The sequence below is a fragment of the Lissotriton helveticus genome, chromosome 3_1, assembly GCF_964261635.1.
Source record: "Lissotriton helveticus chromosome 3_1, aLisHel1.1, whole genome shotgun sequence".
NCBI lineage: Eukaryota > Metazoa > Chordata > Amphibia > Caudata > Salamandridae > Lissotriton > Lissotriton helveticus.
The window spans coordinates 764,228,222-764,247,016 of NC_136061.1; the positions used below are offsets into that span (position 1 = coordinate 764,228,222).

The 18,795-nt window shown below is 41.7% G+C and overlaps 1 protein-coding gene across 4 annotated transcripts in view; it reads left to right on the forward strand.

The window, feature by feature from the left end:
* DENND5A (DENN domain containing 5A) overlaps positions 1-5,147 on the forward strand; it is a 349,938-nt gene extending 344,791 nt beyond the window's left edge. For all 4 annotated transcript variants that reach the window (XM_078680968.1, XM_078680967.1, XM_078680969.1 and 1 more), the window contains one exon: positions 4,126-5,147. In XM_078680968.1, the coding sequence (XP_078537094.1) occupies positions 4,126-4,309 (184 nt within the window). In that variant the 3' untranslated portion in view covers positions 4,310-5,147. The remainder of the gene's footprint in view (positions 1-4,125) is intronic.
* The last annotated feature ends 13,648 nt before the right edge of the window (positions 5,148-18,795 follow it).

Sequence of the window (18,795 nt, forward strand, 5' to 3'; positions counted from 1 at the left end):
GCTTGCGGGAGGTTGATGTCAATACCCTCGCGGAGTCCGTCCATCACTGAGATCACTACCTTCTCTGTGTAGTGTAGAGGTCGGAAGCCCGCCTGGCAAGGGGAGAGGCAATGATTTGCCTCCACATAAGTGCTCAGGGTACTCGTGACGTGAGTTTCTAAGACCTTTCCCAAATAGGGCAGGAGGGAGATGGGGCGGTAATTAGCTGGGGACAAGGGATCAACGCCAGTTTTTTTAAGATCGGGATGATGACTGCTGATTTGTGAGAGGAGGGAACCACACCATTGCTCAGTGAGTCGTTAAGAAACGTGAGGAGAGGGGTAGGACAGGCCGAGAAGATCTCTCTTAAAACATGGGCGGGACCAAAATCCAAGGGGGAGCCCGACTTCACCCGTCGAAGCAGAGGGAGGAGTGAGTCCTTGGTCAGCAGAGGAATGCTAGCCAGTTTGGAAGTAGAGGGGGGAGGGGGCGGGTTAACAAAGGTTAGCGAAGGAAGTGGTATATTAATTTTTATCTGTGCGCCCTTCTCGATGAAAAATTCATTTAGCGAATCGCAGAGATGTTGAGAGGGAGGGACTGTTGTCGTAACTCTATCGGATGCTGCCAGTTAATGGACGGCAGCAAAGATCTCTTTGGATTGCGACTCTGCCACTAAAATCCTTCCTGAGTAGTATTCTGTCTTAGCCTCAAGAATGCCTTTTTTGTAAGTCTGTAAGGCAGAATGGTATGCAGATTTCAGTAAAGGGCTATAGGCTCTCCTCCAAGCTCTCTCAGCTCTCCGTGCAGCTAGTTTTTTCACCTTAAGGTCAGAGTGGAACCACCTATTAGCTGCATGGGCTCGCTTAACCGTAATCCGCCTCAGGGGAGCGAGTTCGTCGCCCGATTGAATCAGCCAATTATTGATGGATTCCAATTGGTCTGAGGCTGCAAGGCCTGAGAGGTCAGGGCTGGACTATAGTAAATTGTAAAAGGAAAAACAACCAAAAGATCACAGAGAAATCCATAGATATTTGCAAGAAACCCCCAGTTTTACATTGTCTGTGGACGATAAGAATATATTGGACGCACCTCTGGAGAAAGAAGAGTTTATATCCGCCTTATCAAGGCTCCCTACAGGCAAGGTAGCAGGACCAGATCAGATCCCGAGTGAATTCTATAAGGTTTTTCCTGAGAAAATCATTGCTGATCTAGCCAATACAATACAAGAGGCACAGCTAGGCCTGTCAGTACCAGATAGCTGGGCAGGAGCAGATATAGTTATTATTTTAAAGAAAGGGAAGCCACCCATTGAACCAGGGTCCTACCGTCCAATTACGCTTTATGAATTCAGATGTGAAGATCTTCTCTAAGGTTCTGGCAGTAAGATTCTCAAGGGTAATAGGTACACTGGTTAGTATTAACCAGCTTGGTTTCATTCCAGGAAGAGGCACAACTCATCAAATACGTAAGGTCATCACTCTGTTTGATGCAGCGGAAATTCCAGTAGACCCGATGGCAGTTATGCTACTGGATGCCAAAAAAGCATTCGATCGGGTCTCCTGGGAATTCCTGTGGTGGGTTTTGAGGCGATCTGGCTTCGAGGAAGACTTTATTAAGGCGATACAAGCATTATACATAGCCCCCACAGCACGTATCCGGGTGAATGCAGGATACACCTCGCCCCTCCAAATCACACGGGGCACGCGACAGGGGTGTCCGTGCTCGCCACTTCTCTTTGCTCTTTACATAAAATTGGAAGTGAACAGCAGGATCCCCCCACTGGAGACGCAAAGAGGTCTATGCAAGGTATTGGCTTATGCAGATGACGTGGCGGTTATCACTCCATTACCCACAGAGGCTATAAGAGAGGTGGAGGAGAAAGCGGCGCGTTTTGGCCAGGTTTCAGGTTATGCCCTGAACAAATCTAAAACCCAAATTATTAAAAACGGGAAGGTGGAGTGTGGAGATCCTCGTGTGGTCCCTTCTGGAATCTATCTAGGGTTAAATATCACTGCGGACCTGGATAAGCTGGTAGAGATAAATATTGGGACAATAATCAATAAAGCCAAGAAAGATCTGGATAGATTTCATAATCTACACTTGTCTATAGTAGGGCGTACCAATATCGTTAAAATGATCCTTCTCCCAAAATTTCTCTACCTGTTCAGGGCAATCCCGCTTATGTTTGAGGCGAAGTGGTTTAACATAATAAAACAGATGATAAATAGGTTTGTCTGGGCTCATGGCAAGACAAGAAGAGCATTGAGATATATGTCACTTCCCAGGGATAGAGGGGGTGGCCCTTGCCTGATTTCAAACTGTATTATTGGGCAGCTGCCCTACAATACATGACGGGGCTGCTAGGGGGAGCAGAGACCGAAACAGAGGATACACTGGGGTCTGTTTCCATTTATGTGCTAGTGCTTGGTGGAGAAGCTGAGAATGCTTTTTTGAAATATACCGACCCCAGTTATTTAAAAAGAACGAGGTTTAAAACTGTGATTGCAGCACACAATATTTGGAAGGCATTCATGAAGAAATTTGGCTTAGGGAGAATTAATGCATATACTAGGTTATTTCAGAATCCTACATTACCACAGGAGATTTTTTCAGACACCGTCTTTTTAGAATGAGGGCGGCGGGGGCTGATAAAAGTGGGTGATTTGATTGGGGTCGAGGGATTGCGTCAATTTGCTGATATTCAGTTAACAAACGGTCTCAACTCAAGGAATTTTTTTAAGTATTTACAGGTTAGGAGTTTCCTAACCACTAAAAAAGGTGGACCGAGCGGGTTTGGGAAAAATGTAATTCTGGAAGCTATTCAAGGCGGAACTGACTGCACAATTAAAAAAAATTACGCTGAGCTTATTGAAAATAGAGAAGATGACCTTGTGAAATATGAAACTAAATGGGCAGACAAGTTAGGAAAGTACAGGAGGTCTTCCGTTTAGCATTAGATTTAGGTAAAAAAAATTCTTTGCTCAGCTAATCTTCAGGCACAACATTTACAAGACAATTTACTTATTATATTATACACTAGCCAGGATTGCACAATGTGGGGGAACGCAGGGAATTAAATGTCCACGTTGTGATAGCTTAGAAGCAGACATAATACATATGTTTGCTACATGCCCACATTTGCAGCCTTTACATAATTCCATCGAACTCTTCATGAGAAGCTCCCTGGGAATAGAGATTGGATTGACGCCAGCAAGAATTCTCCTGGGGGTAACCGAAGACGCCACTTAGTCCCAATTTGATCATTTTTTATTTGTTGCTATGGCAGTGCTCCGAATTTGTATTGCATCAGTATGAATTGACAGACTTCCACCTACTCTGCATTAATGGTTGACCAGGTTGCTAAATGTCTACAATCTTGAGAAGGGGATTTATGCAAAGTAAGGTAGAAGGGAAAGAACGTTAGGGCTAAAAATATGGGAGCCCCTTAATAACTGGAAGTAAAAGGCTAGCCCCCAATCTTCAGCCAATTCAATACAGCCAATTCCATATTCTCTTACCGTCCTATGATTAATTTACCCCCCTCTATCTATTTTATTTGAGTGATTTATACTGCAATTATTCTTTGTTAGGCTAACTTATGTATAAATATATCTCTTGTTAATGTAATCTACGAACATATATGCAGATCTACTTAAGATCTAAATGTTACAAATGCTCTCGGCTCATGCTCATGTTGATTCTTGTTTTTGTATATACTGGCTCGTAGTTGTATTGGTTTTGTTTTCTCATTACTGATTGTGCCCTGTGCACTAGTAATTCTATTTATATTCTTTATGTTTGCAAACATGCTCTCTCATATTTAAAAGAGCGACACATCAAGGATCTAAGTGGTTTGTGGGAAAGATGATGGTGTGACCATGCATTATAAGGAATAAAGTACCACCCTGCTGTACTTGATAAGGTTATTGCAAGTCACCTCTGATTTCCATAACCTTATAAAGGAATTCGGCCTTTGGCCTTGTCCTCTATATGGTCGTGGAAATCCTCTGTGGCTTGCAATATGTTAGATATCCATATATACCTTGGAGCATGCATAATTAAAATCACATTTAATGGAAAGAACTTATCTCAAAGGCTAGAGTAAAAATATATTTATTTTCTTATCTTTTGAAACTGTCTTCGCAGGGACCACCTCCTACACCACTGGATTGCCTTGCTCGCGGATTGCCCAATCACAGCACAAATGTACGAGGACACAGCTTTGATCAAGGATCACACTCTTGTAAATTCCTTAATTCGAGTGCTCCAGACATTGCAGGAGTTCAACATCACGCTGGAGGCGTCACTCGTCAAAGGGATTGATATCTAACCTGGTTCTAAAGGCACTGTGAGAACTTTCACTGACGAAATAACTAGTATGCAAATCCTATGCTTGCCAGCAGCTGCCATCCAATATCTTCGTTCCTGGCAAACTAACAAAACTGTGACCTTTCTCCAGCAAGGAAACTTTTGTGACAAAATGTACATAACCAGTCTAGAAAGTGTAATCTTAACATGTAAAATAAAGAGAGAAATATTGGGGGGGAAGAATATATTTTACATTATTTTACTGATTTGCTTTTACAGTTTCGAACAGATAAAATAAGTATTGTGAAGCTTATTTTAAAGCTGCAGTATTTGCTTACTATAGAAAATAATGTGCAGTGAGCCTCTCAGCATTCTGATGACGTCTTCAGATGTGCTGTGTCAAACTATCATGCGTACACGCCGTTTATAGTAACAGAGTCAAGCGCGACTTTTTAAACTAAAGTTTTATATAAAATGTATATTACTGATATTTGCATTCCTTCATTTGGTCACTACTGTGCTGTTATAACTATCATGTCTCGTTTGAATTGGCCTTGAGCACTGATTTGTAAGCAATGCATTTGACTTTTTGTTACCAGCCAGTATTATTTTTTTGTCTACTATGGAACAGAACTATGCCGAAGGGATGAGCTCAAAGTCCTATTTTTCATATTAGTACATTATAACAGAATGGAAAATGTTGTTTATACATTTGCTTTTATTTATTTAACCTGTTATTATTAATGTTATTTTATCTTAAAAGAAAACTTTTTAAAATGTGTTTTGTTTTATCATTTTGCGGCTTTGAATTCACATTTTTCAGTCCCGTAGAGGAAAAGAAATGTTACTGCACTACAAAAGTTTCTTTGATGCTAATCATGCATTTTGCAACATGTGGCATATAAGGGTCAGGAGTCCCCTTCGAATACACCATTGTTTTACTTTTTTCTGTTTAGATAAAAATTATATCCAGAAAAGGAAAGTATGGAGCACATTCCAGACCCTCTTTAGTTTGCATTTGACTGAAAGGCCTCGGGTCCTTTTTCCTCTCTAATTTTAGATATGCTTGTACACCTCTATCGTCTACTTTTATTTCTGTTATTGATTCTGCACAAAAGCATTCATAAAATTGTTACTTCTGTACCAATTCTTCAAGTCTTCTCTCTGAAGCCCTTCAACCATACCAAGTCGAAATGCTGTTGATTCTTTTAATGTAGTTCTACCCAGAAGGAATAAAATGTGGTATTTCTCCTCTGACTCCTACTTCCTCACCCTCCCTCATTTCTCAATGCCTGTTTTCTTCATTCTTCCTTTCATCTCCTCTTACCCTGTTGAGCCTTGATTGCTCCATCTACTAAGATGAATGGTGCAGATTATGGAGCTTCTTTATGACTCTCCTTTGCACTGTTTCTAATCACCCTTCACCCTTTTCCTTCTGCCTAGTCTTGTACAAATGTACACCAACCTTTCCTTCGGTCTCCTCCCTAGCTGGTGACCCTATTCAACTATATTCTGGATATTAGAATAGGTAATTCTTTTTTTAACACCAAGTCCTCTAGTGATGCATCTTTTATAGAGTTGCACTGGGGCTCTTCATTAAATATATTTAGTATGTTCCTATTCATGCAGGATTGTAAAAGCCATATGTTAGGTTCTTTTTCTAAGGTCTGAATGGGTTGTTTTCTTGCATCTGGCTCTACACTGCAGAACAAGAAGATCCCTCCCTTACTTCCATTAGCCTGATGGTGTCCTCTGTATATCTGTTGCTCTACTTCATGATTTTGTGTTGGAAAACATTTTCCCAGTCCTTTTAGCAGTTGTTAATGTTCCATTCATTTTTACTAAATTTTCAAACGTACTGCTTCCAAAAACATTCTGTAGTCAGCATATCACGTAGATATAAATGGGTAATTGGAGCCACAAAAGAGAAACAAGAGAAATCTTTAACATATACACATCCCTTAACTGATCGCTGTTGTTGACATTTCAACTCAGTTATGATCTACCCTCCTAATACCAGTACCGCTCTACATCTGATGTCTGCCATGCAGCTCTCAGTCCATGGCTCCTTCTGCAATAAGTAAGATCCACACTCTTTTGAGCAACTTACCACTCAGTAGTCTTACACCAAGTACCTCACTAATAGACCTCAGAGCTCCATGAACTTCTTGTCCTTCCCTTCTGTACTGCATACTAGCTTTTCCATTCCTCGCAGCGCCGAAATCCTTAGCAACCCAGGGGGATATTTACAAGGAAATGGCGAAGATCAGCGCTGCGTGCACTTTAGCAGCGCTGTGCCATTTCAAAAACACAGGGATGCGACGTATTTACAAGAATACGGCGCACCTGTGTGTTTTCCCTTGTGCTGGCGCTAAAACAAGCTGTCTAGCGCCAACACAGACACCCTTATGCCATAGTGCATGGGTGCCTGCTTTGCAGGGATGATTTCCTGCAATGCAGGCAACCTTGGACCATGGTGGAAGGGTGTCTGTGTTGCAGGGAATGATTGTTTATGTGCAGGAAGGGACACCATCCTGCACATAAACAATCTTTAAAGGCGATTTGCTCTTTCTATGTGTGCTGTAGAATGCAGCACACATAGAAAGAGCAAAAACGAGGAGAAAAAAAGTATTTCTCTTCGTTGCGCCAATTCAACGACTGCTATTTAGTGGTGCTAGTTTTTGGCGCTGCCTCAGATTTACAGATCCTTGTAAATCTGAGGCAGCGCCAAAAAGTAATGGGTTTTGCAGTGGAACGCCCACAGCAACGCCCATTGCACGCCACTTTGACGCAGATACCTGCTTGAAAGTGGAAGATATTTACAATGCAGCATTAAGCCATGCTAAGTTGCTTGACGCTGCTTTGTAAATCTGGGGCAGGGCTTTGCGCAATGGGTACATCGGAAAAAGTGACGTTCCAGTGGCACAATGTCCTTGTAAATATATTCCCCCAAATCTTCATAATGGGTGTACCTATTTTACGTTACTTTTTTTAAACCGAGATCACGCTCTGATGGGTCCAGTACATAGCACAGCTTTTGTTTAGGCGTGGAACTCCAAGAACAAATTACCTTTCAGGCCCTCTAGGCATTGTGTCCAGAGAAGTGCGTAGGTAAAAGATCCTTGTGATGAATATGCACAATGCCTGTACCCTGATCATGATGGCGAGGCTTCTGATTTTTTTGAAGCTTCTTACAAACAACCAAGAAGGAGAGAGCTATTGGGAGCTCTATGTGGCGGCTAATCAGGTTTTTCAATAGACCTAGGAAAGCCTATGCCTTTTTAAAGGTAAATCTTACAACACTAAAATGTCCCTTTGTAGGTCTATTTTCCCGAATCCAAACTCATTCTCTGATGGTGAGGTTGCTGATGCTGCTTCTAACTCTGCTGTAGAAAATAGCGTAACAATGTTCTTGTCTAAGGATAAAGGATAAACGTAAATGTTAAAAATTCGGCAAAGCCCTTTAGTCATGAGCAATGTTCCCTCTAATTTTTTTCCTCTGTGCGCTGCAACCATGGCTATGTGCGCCAGGGACCAAACCGCGCGTGTCTGCGGCGCCAAATGCCACTCGTTTTTGGTGTCCTTCTGCCCTCTGTACCACTCGTTTTTTGTGCCCTTCTGCCCTCTGTCCCACTCGTTTTTTGTGCCTTTCTGCCCTCTGTCCCACTCGTTTTTGGTGCCCTTCTGCCCTCTGTCCAACTCGTTTTTGGTGCCCTTCTGCACTCTGTCCCACTCGTTTTTGGTGCCCTTCTGCCCTCTGTCCCACTCGTTTTTGGTGCCCTTCTGCCCTCTGTCCCACTCGTTTTTTGTGCCTTTCTGCCCTCTGTCCCACTCGTTTTTGGTACCCTTCTGCCCTCTGTCCCACTCGTTTTTGGTGCCCTTCTGCCCTCTGTCCCACTCGTTTTTGTGCCCTTCTGCCCTCTGTACCACTCGTTTTTGGTGCCTTTCTGACCTCTGTCCCACTTCGTTTTTCCTGTTTTTGTGCCCCTTTTGCCTTCTGTTCCGCTCGTTTCCCCAGCCGCTGTGGCCTTTTGTTTAAGTATTGCTGTTAATTAGAGCCCCTTCATGAGCTCCGATTAACAGCAATACTTAAACAAAAGGCCACAGTCTGCCCCGCGCTTTACTGACAAAAGCGTAGTCAGTTTCCAAACACAGCGCGTACTTTAGCACACGCTGTGTTTGGAAACTGACTACGCTTTTGTTAGTAAAGAGCTGGGCAGACTGTGGCCTTTTGTTTAAGTATTGCTGTTAATCGGAGCCCGTGAAGGGGCTCTGATTAACAGCAATACTTAAACAAAAGGCCACAGTATGCCCCGCGCTCCCACATAACCACAAGAACCACAAGCCCCCTGCACTCCTTACGCCCGCTCCACCGCCACCGCATTCAAAAGTGCCTGATGTTCGCGCTGCTTGCTTCTTTAAAGCGGCCGGCGGCGCGACTCTCTCCCGCGACGTCCTGTGTGCACACTCCACGCGAGGCGGTGCGCGGTGACGTCAGTGCAGGTGCGCACGCGCGCGCCCTAGAGGGAACGTAGGTCATGAGCCCCAAGTTTCTTATGGAAACACGCTTATATATACCAAGTCTTTTTTGTACCACTGTACCACAAAATGTTCAGATCACATACACAATGGAAACAAACCCAGCAGGTATTTAATTCATTTTTAGTTTCAGTAAGAAACATGTATTATTTAAAAACAGATGTTCTCATTATATTACAAGAGTACATGGAAAAATCATTGCATCAATTATAAGCGTAATGTTTGGTGACGCATAGGTGCCAAAAATCTTATTTATGAGAGTTTCAATTATTAGTCTCCTATTTATACTTCAAGCTTAGTTCATTCAAGTTTGTATTCAGGTAGCACAAGAGGTGTCAAAGTTAACAAAAAGCATAGAAAGATGACTAAATTAATGAATTCTTCAATAAATAGACACAAAGGAGGATTGGAACAGTTGCGGTCAGAAGCAATGGTAAACATTAATAACCTATTGCAAAGAAAAGTAGAAATTCAACTGAGTAAGGTTCCTGCTGAATAAAGAAACACAATATTCAAGATAATTGTATGGCTGAAATATATCGTTCATGGTGGAGAAAGCATTGCTAAGGGTTACAACATTCCAAACTTTGAGATAGTCACCTATGTCTGAGAACCAGCATTAATACTGAATGTCTCGCCTAACCTATATAAAATGCAAACACGCAGGAGGGATGTAACCAGCTACACTAAACATTTTCTGCATATCTCCTAAGTGAAATGCATGTAAATACACTGCAGACAAAGAAACATTTGCATTTAATGGCTCCATAGACCACATAATTCTTGCAAATATCAATTATTTACCTATGTTCACTGATGAGATATTGGAAGACCCATTCTGGTATGTATATGCCATACACTTAATCTCTTGAAGATACAAATATGAGAACACATACAAGCATTTAGAGATGAAGATGCCAAAAAGGCTTTGGAAAGGAATCTACAATAGACAGATTACAGTAAAGTGACTAACCTATGTTTGGTACGTAATACCATTGTTATCTTGCACATAAGAATACTGGCATCTGAATACTGGCTCTTGGCAGGAAGAAACCAAATGAGTAACACAACTGGGCGTATAGGAAACCAGAACATAGAACCGACTGTTCTTGCAGGGTGGGATTGGAACCTGCTTGCCTACTTCTTGTGCGTAAGACGGTCTGTGCCTGCAGTTGACAATTGTCGCCGGCTGTCCCTTTAGTTCTGTGCCAAAGATTGAGTTAGTAAAATAAGGCCAGTGTTGAATACACCTCTTCTTTGGTGGCATAAACCAAGTTAGATATCCCCAGCCTTTACCCAGAGTTTTGCATACAACCTTCACTCGGTAGAGAAAGAGAAACAAACATTTGTTGAATTTATTATTTGCTTATATATTGTATGGATGAGAAGCCTTATAAGAATCTAAATACTAAGAAAGATGATGAGCAAGAATGGCATGAAAATACCAACCACTAAGGTTACTTAATTCTATCTTACATTCCATCTGCTAAGCTATGAAAAAATGTCCCCGCCTACCTTAGTACAGCCATATCACTGGGCCACAGGCTTATCATTGGGAAAACGGTATTGGGTCGAGCAAGTATTCCAGGCGGGAAGACGGCCTTTCCATTCCACGTGGTGGACACAATTCTATCTTTCAATCTATTTGCTAAGCTATGAAAAACTTTCCCCGCATACCTTAGTACAGCCACGCAACTGGGTGACAGGCTTATCAGTGGGAAAACGGTTTTGGGTCAAGCAAGTATCCCAGACGGGAAGACACTGACAGCCTTTCCAATCCGTGTGCTGAACACGCGATAATATAGTTTTGTAGCCTGAATCTTTTCTGGATTCACATGCTGTGCATTATTCCGCCATTTAGTGGTTGGATCAGGAATTGTCACTAAAAGCTTTTTTGTCATACTACTATTTTTGTTTTTGTTGTTGGTGGGCATCAACATACCTCTATTTGGTGCACCTTGTGACGTTGTCGTGGTTCCTCCGGAAGCTCACACCTTTGGTCGCCATCTTCAGATTATTTTTTCCCACCGTTGGTCTGGATGTGTGCAGGAAGATCTCCATCAACGGGAAGAAAAATGTTATTTCAGAACCGGAGAAGAAAGGCAGACATCTACGCCGGAGAGAAGGCGTTATCGAGGGAAGATACAGAGACAAGTTCTGGGGGCAGAATAAGATGTTTTCAACGATGAACATGGAAAATACACCCTGTACTCGGTGATGGAGAAGACACCATTCCAGTTCAGCGAGAACTGCCATCACAAGATTGCAAAGAAGGACCAACACCCAGTCTGCAATCTCTACCTACCGGTGGACCATCACAGCAAAGATTGTAACGCCTGCGCAGTTTTTGCGCCGAAGATCCTGATGGTAAGACAGTAACTGAGGGTAGCCCACCATACCATGCAGGGCCAAGATAAAACACCAACCCTGCGAGATTTGACCCTGTCGAGCGACGATATTAACAATTCCCGGTGCACGTTAAAGTTTCAAACCTGGACAGCAGAAGCATATGTAAGTCCAACTTCAATACACAATTGGTAGCACAATGAAGTTCCTTGTTTCTCAATTTCTTGTCTTCAAATTCTTTTTTTATTCAAACAAGATCTTAGCCAGGCAACATGTATTTCGTCGCCACAGTGGGAATACAAACCCGCAACTTTTTCAAGGCTCTAATGACTCTGGTTATCAACAATTTCATGTGTGGTGCTAATTCCAACCTACATGATCCTCCGGGGTGGGCAAACGTTCTAACTTCACAGTTGTTCAGAAAAGGACCACCGAAATATGGGTGTGTCATTCGTGTGTCGTCTTATTCAAAAGCGGAAAAGCCCTGCGCCGGTCCTTCGAGTACGAATAGCTAATATCTTACAAAGCAAAAAAGACTTCGACGAAAGTCTTAAGAAATTTCATATACCAAACAAATCGACGTTTATAGTGCAAACGGACAAAGACCTTGAGGAAATTGAGCCGCCTTGGATGCCTAAGCCTCAAGAAGAGCAGGAGGAGGAAACCTTTGAGGAACAAGAGGACGAACAAGTACAGCAGTACTCTGAGGCTTCAGAGTACCAAGAATTTAACTGACAAGAACTAGAGGCAGACTCACCAGAGGAAGGGGTTAACACCTACCCTTCAAGACTGTCACCACCTGATGGCATTGGCATATAAAACCAAGTTATAAAGAAGGCAGCTGATAAATATGTGGTGCAACTGGAAGAGGAAAAGCTGCAATCCTGTTTCCTGTTAGAAACTCTTCTACCTACTCGGTCAAGGAGCCAATTCTTGCCAATGCTCCCAAGTGTCTTGGACCATGAGAAAGCTGTCTTCCCATAAGAAGCTACATGTACGGCAGTGTCACCCAAGGTGGAGAAGAAATACAAACATTCTTCAAAAGACCTTAAATACACAAAAAGAACCATCCCAGCAGACTCCATAATGACCTCTACTGCCAGGAAGAGAGCCAACGTCCCAAGCACCCAGGACCTGCTCCAGATAAGGAAAACAAGAGGATAGACCTCATGAGACGGAAAGTGCAGCAATCCAGTGGCGAATAGCTAACTCCAACACATTACTAAACCGCCATGCATACCAACATTGAGAGGAGGTAGGTGAGCTAATGAAACACCTGCCAGAGCATCTCATTTAGTGGAAGATGGCAAAAACATTGCAAACACATGCCTAAGATTGGCATTGGAGGCAGCCGAGATTGCAGGAAGACAAATGATGATTGGTATCACAGAAATGCCCACTCCTGGCTAAGAATATCAGAGTTCGAACTGGAGGTGCAAGCCAATATACTCAATGCACCCTTCAACGGAGAGCCACTTTTTGGAAGTGCAGTGCATGACACCTTGAACCAGCTGAAAAAAGATAATGAAACGACAAAATCAATGGGCCCTGCAGTTCAGAGGGAAGGGGATCAGTCCCATCAAGAAGACCAACAGGAAGGGCATCCTTCCAGTCAGCAACATCCCATCAAACATACCAACAGTCCTTTCAAGGAGGTGGAGAAGTGTGGCTCACTGTGGAGAAGTGTGGCTCACTGGTTAGAGGAGGCAGACCTGGAAGCAGAGGTCAGCCCGGGACCAGGGTTCAATTCCCTGCTCGGCAGGGTCTTGAGTCCTAAAATGTCCATGGACTCGACAATTCTCGCTCCGGTGCCTACTCGATTCACGGGTTCACACTCTGCGACTCTGGGCAATAGCTTGCTTAATCTCCACAACGGCCCCTCGCGGCGGGATGCCTGGCTTTCACCTTGAGGATACCCTGCCGGGGTTATCTCACAGGGGAATACCAGGACGGGTTCCCTAAGCAAGCGCTTAGAAACCGCTTGGTGATTTGCGCTATATAAATTCCTGTACATTTACATTTACATTTAACCAATCAGAACAACAACAACAAAGCCACTTCTGGCAGTATCAGCAAAGAGAGGACAACCATGAAGGGGAGGATGGTCCCCAGGTAACAAGTGACTTCACATAGTTCACAAAGGGCACCGGGAAGACCACAAAAAAGGAAACAACAAGAGTGGAAACATAAGAACTCCTATGCTTATCACCAGTAGGAGGCAGATTACAAAACATTCTAAAAAGAATGGAAGAAAATCACCAGAGACAAGTGGGAGCTAAAACTAATAAAATGTGGGTACTGCATATCATTAATAAAGGTACCTCCAAGCAGGACCACTAAGAAAAGAGTACATTCACGTCAGGAGACAACACTCCTACTGAAGGAAGTGGAAGAGTCGAAGACAAAAGAGGCAACAGAGTCAGTTCCAAAACAAGAAAGAAACAAGGGAAACTACATAACATACTTCTTGATTCCAAAAGTAGAACCCCCAAAGTTCAAAATGACTACACTGCAAGAGGTAATACCACAAATTCGAATTGTTTTTTTTTTAATGGCCACAATAGATGTAAAAGACGCCTATCTACACATAACCATGAATGCAAGCCACAAAAGACTCCTAAGATTCATCGTGAACAAGGAACACTACCAGGTCAAAGTATTGGCCTTCGGCATATTCACAAAGTGCCTAGAAACAGTAGCAGCACGCTTACGGAGACAGGGAATGCACATCTACCCCTACCTGGACGACTGGCTGGAATAAAATCATACCAAAAATGCAAACAGCATGTGCAACAAGAGATACAAACACTATTGCAGCTAGGATTCTCCATGCACATGGAAAAGCCTTCACCAGAATCGGAGTAAGAAAAGATGTTCCAGGGGCAAGGCTAAATACTATAAACAGGAGAAGAGAGTAAAGGTGCTCCTGAAGGAAACACATCTCTTCTAGAAGGGGCAAGCTCTGACAGCGGGGACGGTTGGGAAGCCGATGGAAATGATGGCATCTGGCGTCCCATTAATACCACACATAAGGCTGCATATGAGATCATTCCAGGAATGGTTGCAGAATCAATGATCATAGCCAATAGGCAGTTGGGAAGATCTGGTTGTCACACAGAAAACAGAGAAAAAAACTGCATGGCGGAACAAGACACATATATATTACAAGGAAGGATATCATACAGCCAACTCATACAGTGACCATAACAACAGACACCTCAAAGAAGGGATGGGGGCGCACTCTGGTAACCTCAAAGTCATGGGAGTCTGGAAGGACCAGGATGCAGTACAACACATCAACTTCCTGGAACTAAAGACAGTTTTCCTCGCCTTAAAGCCTTTCAAACAGAGCTCTGGGGGACATCCATATTGATCCAAACACATCACAACCTCCATCTTTTAAATCAACAAACAAGAAGGAACACAGTCAATGCCACTGTCAAAACTAGCACAAGAAATATGGAGCTGGGCCATCCAAAGGAAGATGCACGTGATAGCGATCCACCTACCAGGGAAAGACAATACAGTAGTAGACAGACTAAGCAGACAAGCGTCAGGGTCGCATTAGTGGGAACTGAACCAGTCAGTTCTCCCAAACATCTTTCACAAATGGTGAACTCCAGAAATAGATCTCCCCAGAACACAAAATGCCAAATCTTTGTCTCCAGACAACAGTGCCACCAATCTCTAAGGAATGCACTGTTGATAAAATGGTCAAGAACATTTGCAAACACTTTTTCCCTGATAGCACTACTCCACAAGGTGATCAGAAAATGTAAGAGCAGCAGCTTGACACTGATACTACATGCTCCACAGTAGGCAATACAGACATGATTTTCGGAACTCATAAACCTGGCTCTGGGGAGGTTTTACAGACAAGACCTGTTGTCAATGCAAGGAGGAAAGGTATTCCATCCAGAACCAGAATCCTTAAGTCTCACAGTATGGCTCCAGAAGACATAGAGTTTGGCCACTTAACGCTACCTGAAACAATAATGACTGTCCTCAAAGATGCAAGAAAACCTACAACTAGGAAATGTTACTCAGCAACATGAAAGAGATATTCTCTCTGGTGCAAGGAGGAATGATTCCTAAAAGGATTATACAGGAAAAGAACAATCTTAGGTTACTTAGCACACCTGCTGGAATGTAAACTAACCTATTCATCACTAAAGGTACATTAGGCAGCAATAATGGCATACACTGGAGGCCACATATAAAGACGCTTTTTCACTTCACCAGTCATCAAGCGGTTCCTGGAAGGTGCAAAAAGAACTGCAAAGTAAAAAAAGGAAGGAGGCCCCCTTAGGTAACATACTGGGACCAGGGGAAAAGGTTGCTAAACAAATACAAGAAGGTCCCTACAAACGTATGTCTACTAACCAGGTAGTGTAGACAAGGAAAATATATTCCTCCTAGTAGTGATAGCAAGAAACCTTGGACAATAGGACAAAACAACCCCAACAGCTATGAACTTACTCAAATAAAGGTAAACCAACGTTAAGGTGCAAAAATCAATACTAATGACAATAAATCAATACGGATGGACAGAACTTAGAATATGCAAAAAACGTTTTCACCAAAATATATGGATTAAAAGATGTGTATAAAACAGTTTATTCTGCTACATGCAGTCAGTCATATTAGATAAACATTACATACAAAATAATTCATAATTCACAATAATCAACACAACAATGTTAAAATTATAAAAGTAACAGGTGTCACAAGATCAAATATTAAAAAATGTTCAAGAGAACCAAATGTCGCAGCGGCGTTTCGGTGTAGATGATAAGCACCTTCTTCAGGACTGTTTCTCTATAAAGAGACACATAATTACAATACAGCAATATAGTTTATACAAAATGTATACAGTACATATCTAATAAAGGTTCTGTTTACATCAATGCTACCTTAAAGAATAGATATATGGATACTTTCTGTATTCCAACAGTTGACAACTATTCTTTGACTCAAAACAATTTGGTTGGTACCCCTATATTTTCAGTTCACGGTAAAAAGGTTGTAACAAGCAGAATATTCTAACATACATGAAAGTCTCAATTTCATTACAGAAAGATTGAATAATCAAATATTCCTATTTTTCATACCTTAGAATTGTTTTCGGGGCTCTGGATTCACTCAGAGTTATTTTGCACTGTCACGTCTTGATGCCGCGTTCAGGCACTGCTCGAGTCCCCAGACCAATTATTCTATGGGGTACTCAAATCAATTTCTAAATGAGTAATATTAAGGGCAGACATCAGTACTGCTAAAGTGATTGCAATCTCGATTCTGTAATTAATAATTATGTAATATGAAGCTCCATACCTGTGTATATTTTATAATACAGTATTCACCGTCTAGGAGGAGCCGCCGATCATAAAACAAGTTACAGGTATCTGAAAATGGTACATATAAAAAGAACTCAATCTTCTATTAATTCATTACTTTATCTGTCATATCTAAATTGCGTCGGCAGTATAAAATTCTACCTACCAATTTCCTGATTTGATTGGAATCGCTGTAGCCAGACCTATATTGCTCGGATACTACGCAGTGGTAAACTCAGGGGTGTCCTCAGGTTTACAAGCGATCTGTCAAAGAGAGGACTATTTAAATATTATAGTCTAACTCCATAAACAGACCTTATAGAGAATAACCAATAGGTATATCATGTCTAACTATCGGGTTAAGAAATTAAGCATTCGTTTTGTAGACTATGTTTACCGTTAAGTTCTAACATTAGTGAGTCGACCTAATAGATATCTCACCTCGAAGACATCAGCATTTAAAATAATCTGAAAGGACCTCAACAGATGCTTTTATCTGACAAGCGGTGTTCATCCACATAAAAGAACCCAGCGTAATCGTCCTAGACTTTAAACCATGTCATGCGAATTGAGCACTGCATTTAAAAAACATGTATTACTTAGCTGAAAAACAAGGCGCCAAGTCTATTCAAATGTAGATTACACACTGTGTGCATCAACCAATAGTTATCTCTAAAGACTAGTGTCTAAAACACATCTTCAATTTGCTTTAGGCTTACCCGGTAAACGTGTGTCGGTCTCCCCGCTACTCTTTAGACGGCGCTGTGGGTTTCTGTGGCGATAGGAAGTTATCATCTGTCTTAACTCTCTAGCCCCTTAAATAGAACCGCTATCCTGATTGGGCGCGATTAAACCCATACCTCATTGGTTAATATTTGTCACTTGTTTTGTATGTCTTCACGTTTTTTTAAAAATTAACTTTATTGGGCACTCTGTTTTCTAGGCAACTCGGCATAAGTCGAACCCAGTTGGTATTTATTGCAGCGCGATATTTGTCACGTGTTTTATAAGTCTTCACGTTTTTTTAATATAATTAACTTTATTGGGCACTCTGTTTTCTAGGCAACTCGGCGTAAGTCGAACCCAGTTGGTGTTTATTGCAGCGTGATATTTACATATGGTTATTTGTCAACACCAAAAAGACAAATACTGTGAATCCTTAAGGATTAACCGTAACTTCACCCAAGTACTAGTGCGAATTCGTAAAGTTGGGACCCAATGATGCTATAAAAAAAACCTCTTGAGTCAGTCTTATCCTACTATTCTGAACTAGAAATAGATAGTGACAATTAGTACAAGTAACTACATAGGTGACTCTTATAGGTAAACTGCTGCTTAACACTGTGTGTTTAACAACGATATTAAATCAGGAGATTTGTTCCCATGGTCAATCAATGGATCACTACACCTAAATATTAAAAACCTATAGGAAAAGCTCGGCTAAACTAATTACCTTCACCTTGACTTTTTATTGATACTTTTGTGTTAGAGACAATAAACTTCGATTCAGACAGCTTACTGATATACACAATCTGTACTTTTATTTAACCTATTATTCGTTTCCAATCTTCTCTACTATTGAGGCCATTCCTGACACTGTTGAAACGGGACATAAAGAATTGCTCACGTTTTTTCCTTTTTTGATCAACATTGCCACCACGTACATTGATCATCACTGTCTCAAGGCAACACCATTTAAAATCATTAATTGTGTGATTAAATGCCTTCCAATGTTCTGTCAAGGGAGCTCCTTTTTTGTCATTTCTGATAGCTGATTTGTGTTCATCCATGCGTATCCGCACTTCACGTGAGGTCTCGCCTATATAAATCGAATCACACGGGCACCTAATCAGGTAAACCACATTTTTAGTCCGGCAGTTCATAAAGCTTTTTATTTTAATCTCCACAGTTTGGTTTTTGATTGAACTGCCGCTAATGATGTCCTTACAGTTAGTACACCCCGCGCATGGAAAGGTACCAGTTGGCATTGGTAATCTATCAATGCAGGGCTGACTGGGAACGAATAATAGGTTAAATAAAAGTACAGATTGTGTATATCAGTAAGCTGTCTGAATCGAAGTTTATTGTCTATAACACAAAAGTATCAATAAAAAGTCAAGGTGAAGGTAATTAGTTTAGCCGAGCTTTTCGTATAGGTTTTTAATATTTAGGTGTAGTGATCCATTGATTGACCATGGGAACAAATCTCCTGATTTAATATCGTTGTTAAACACACAGTGTTAAGCAGCAGTTTACCTATAAGAGTCACCTATGTAGTTACTTGTACTAA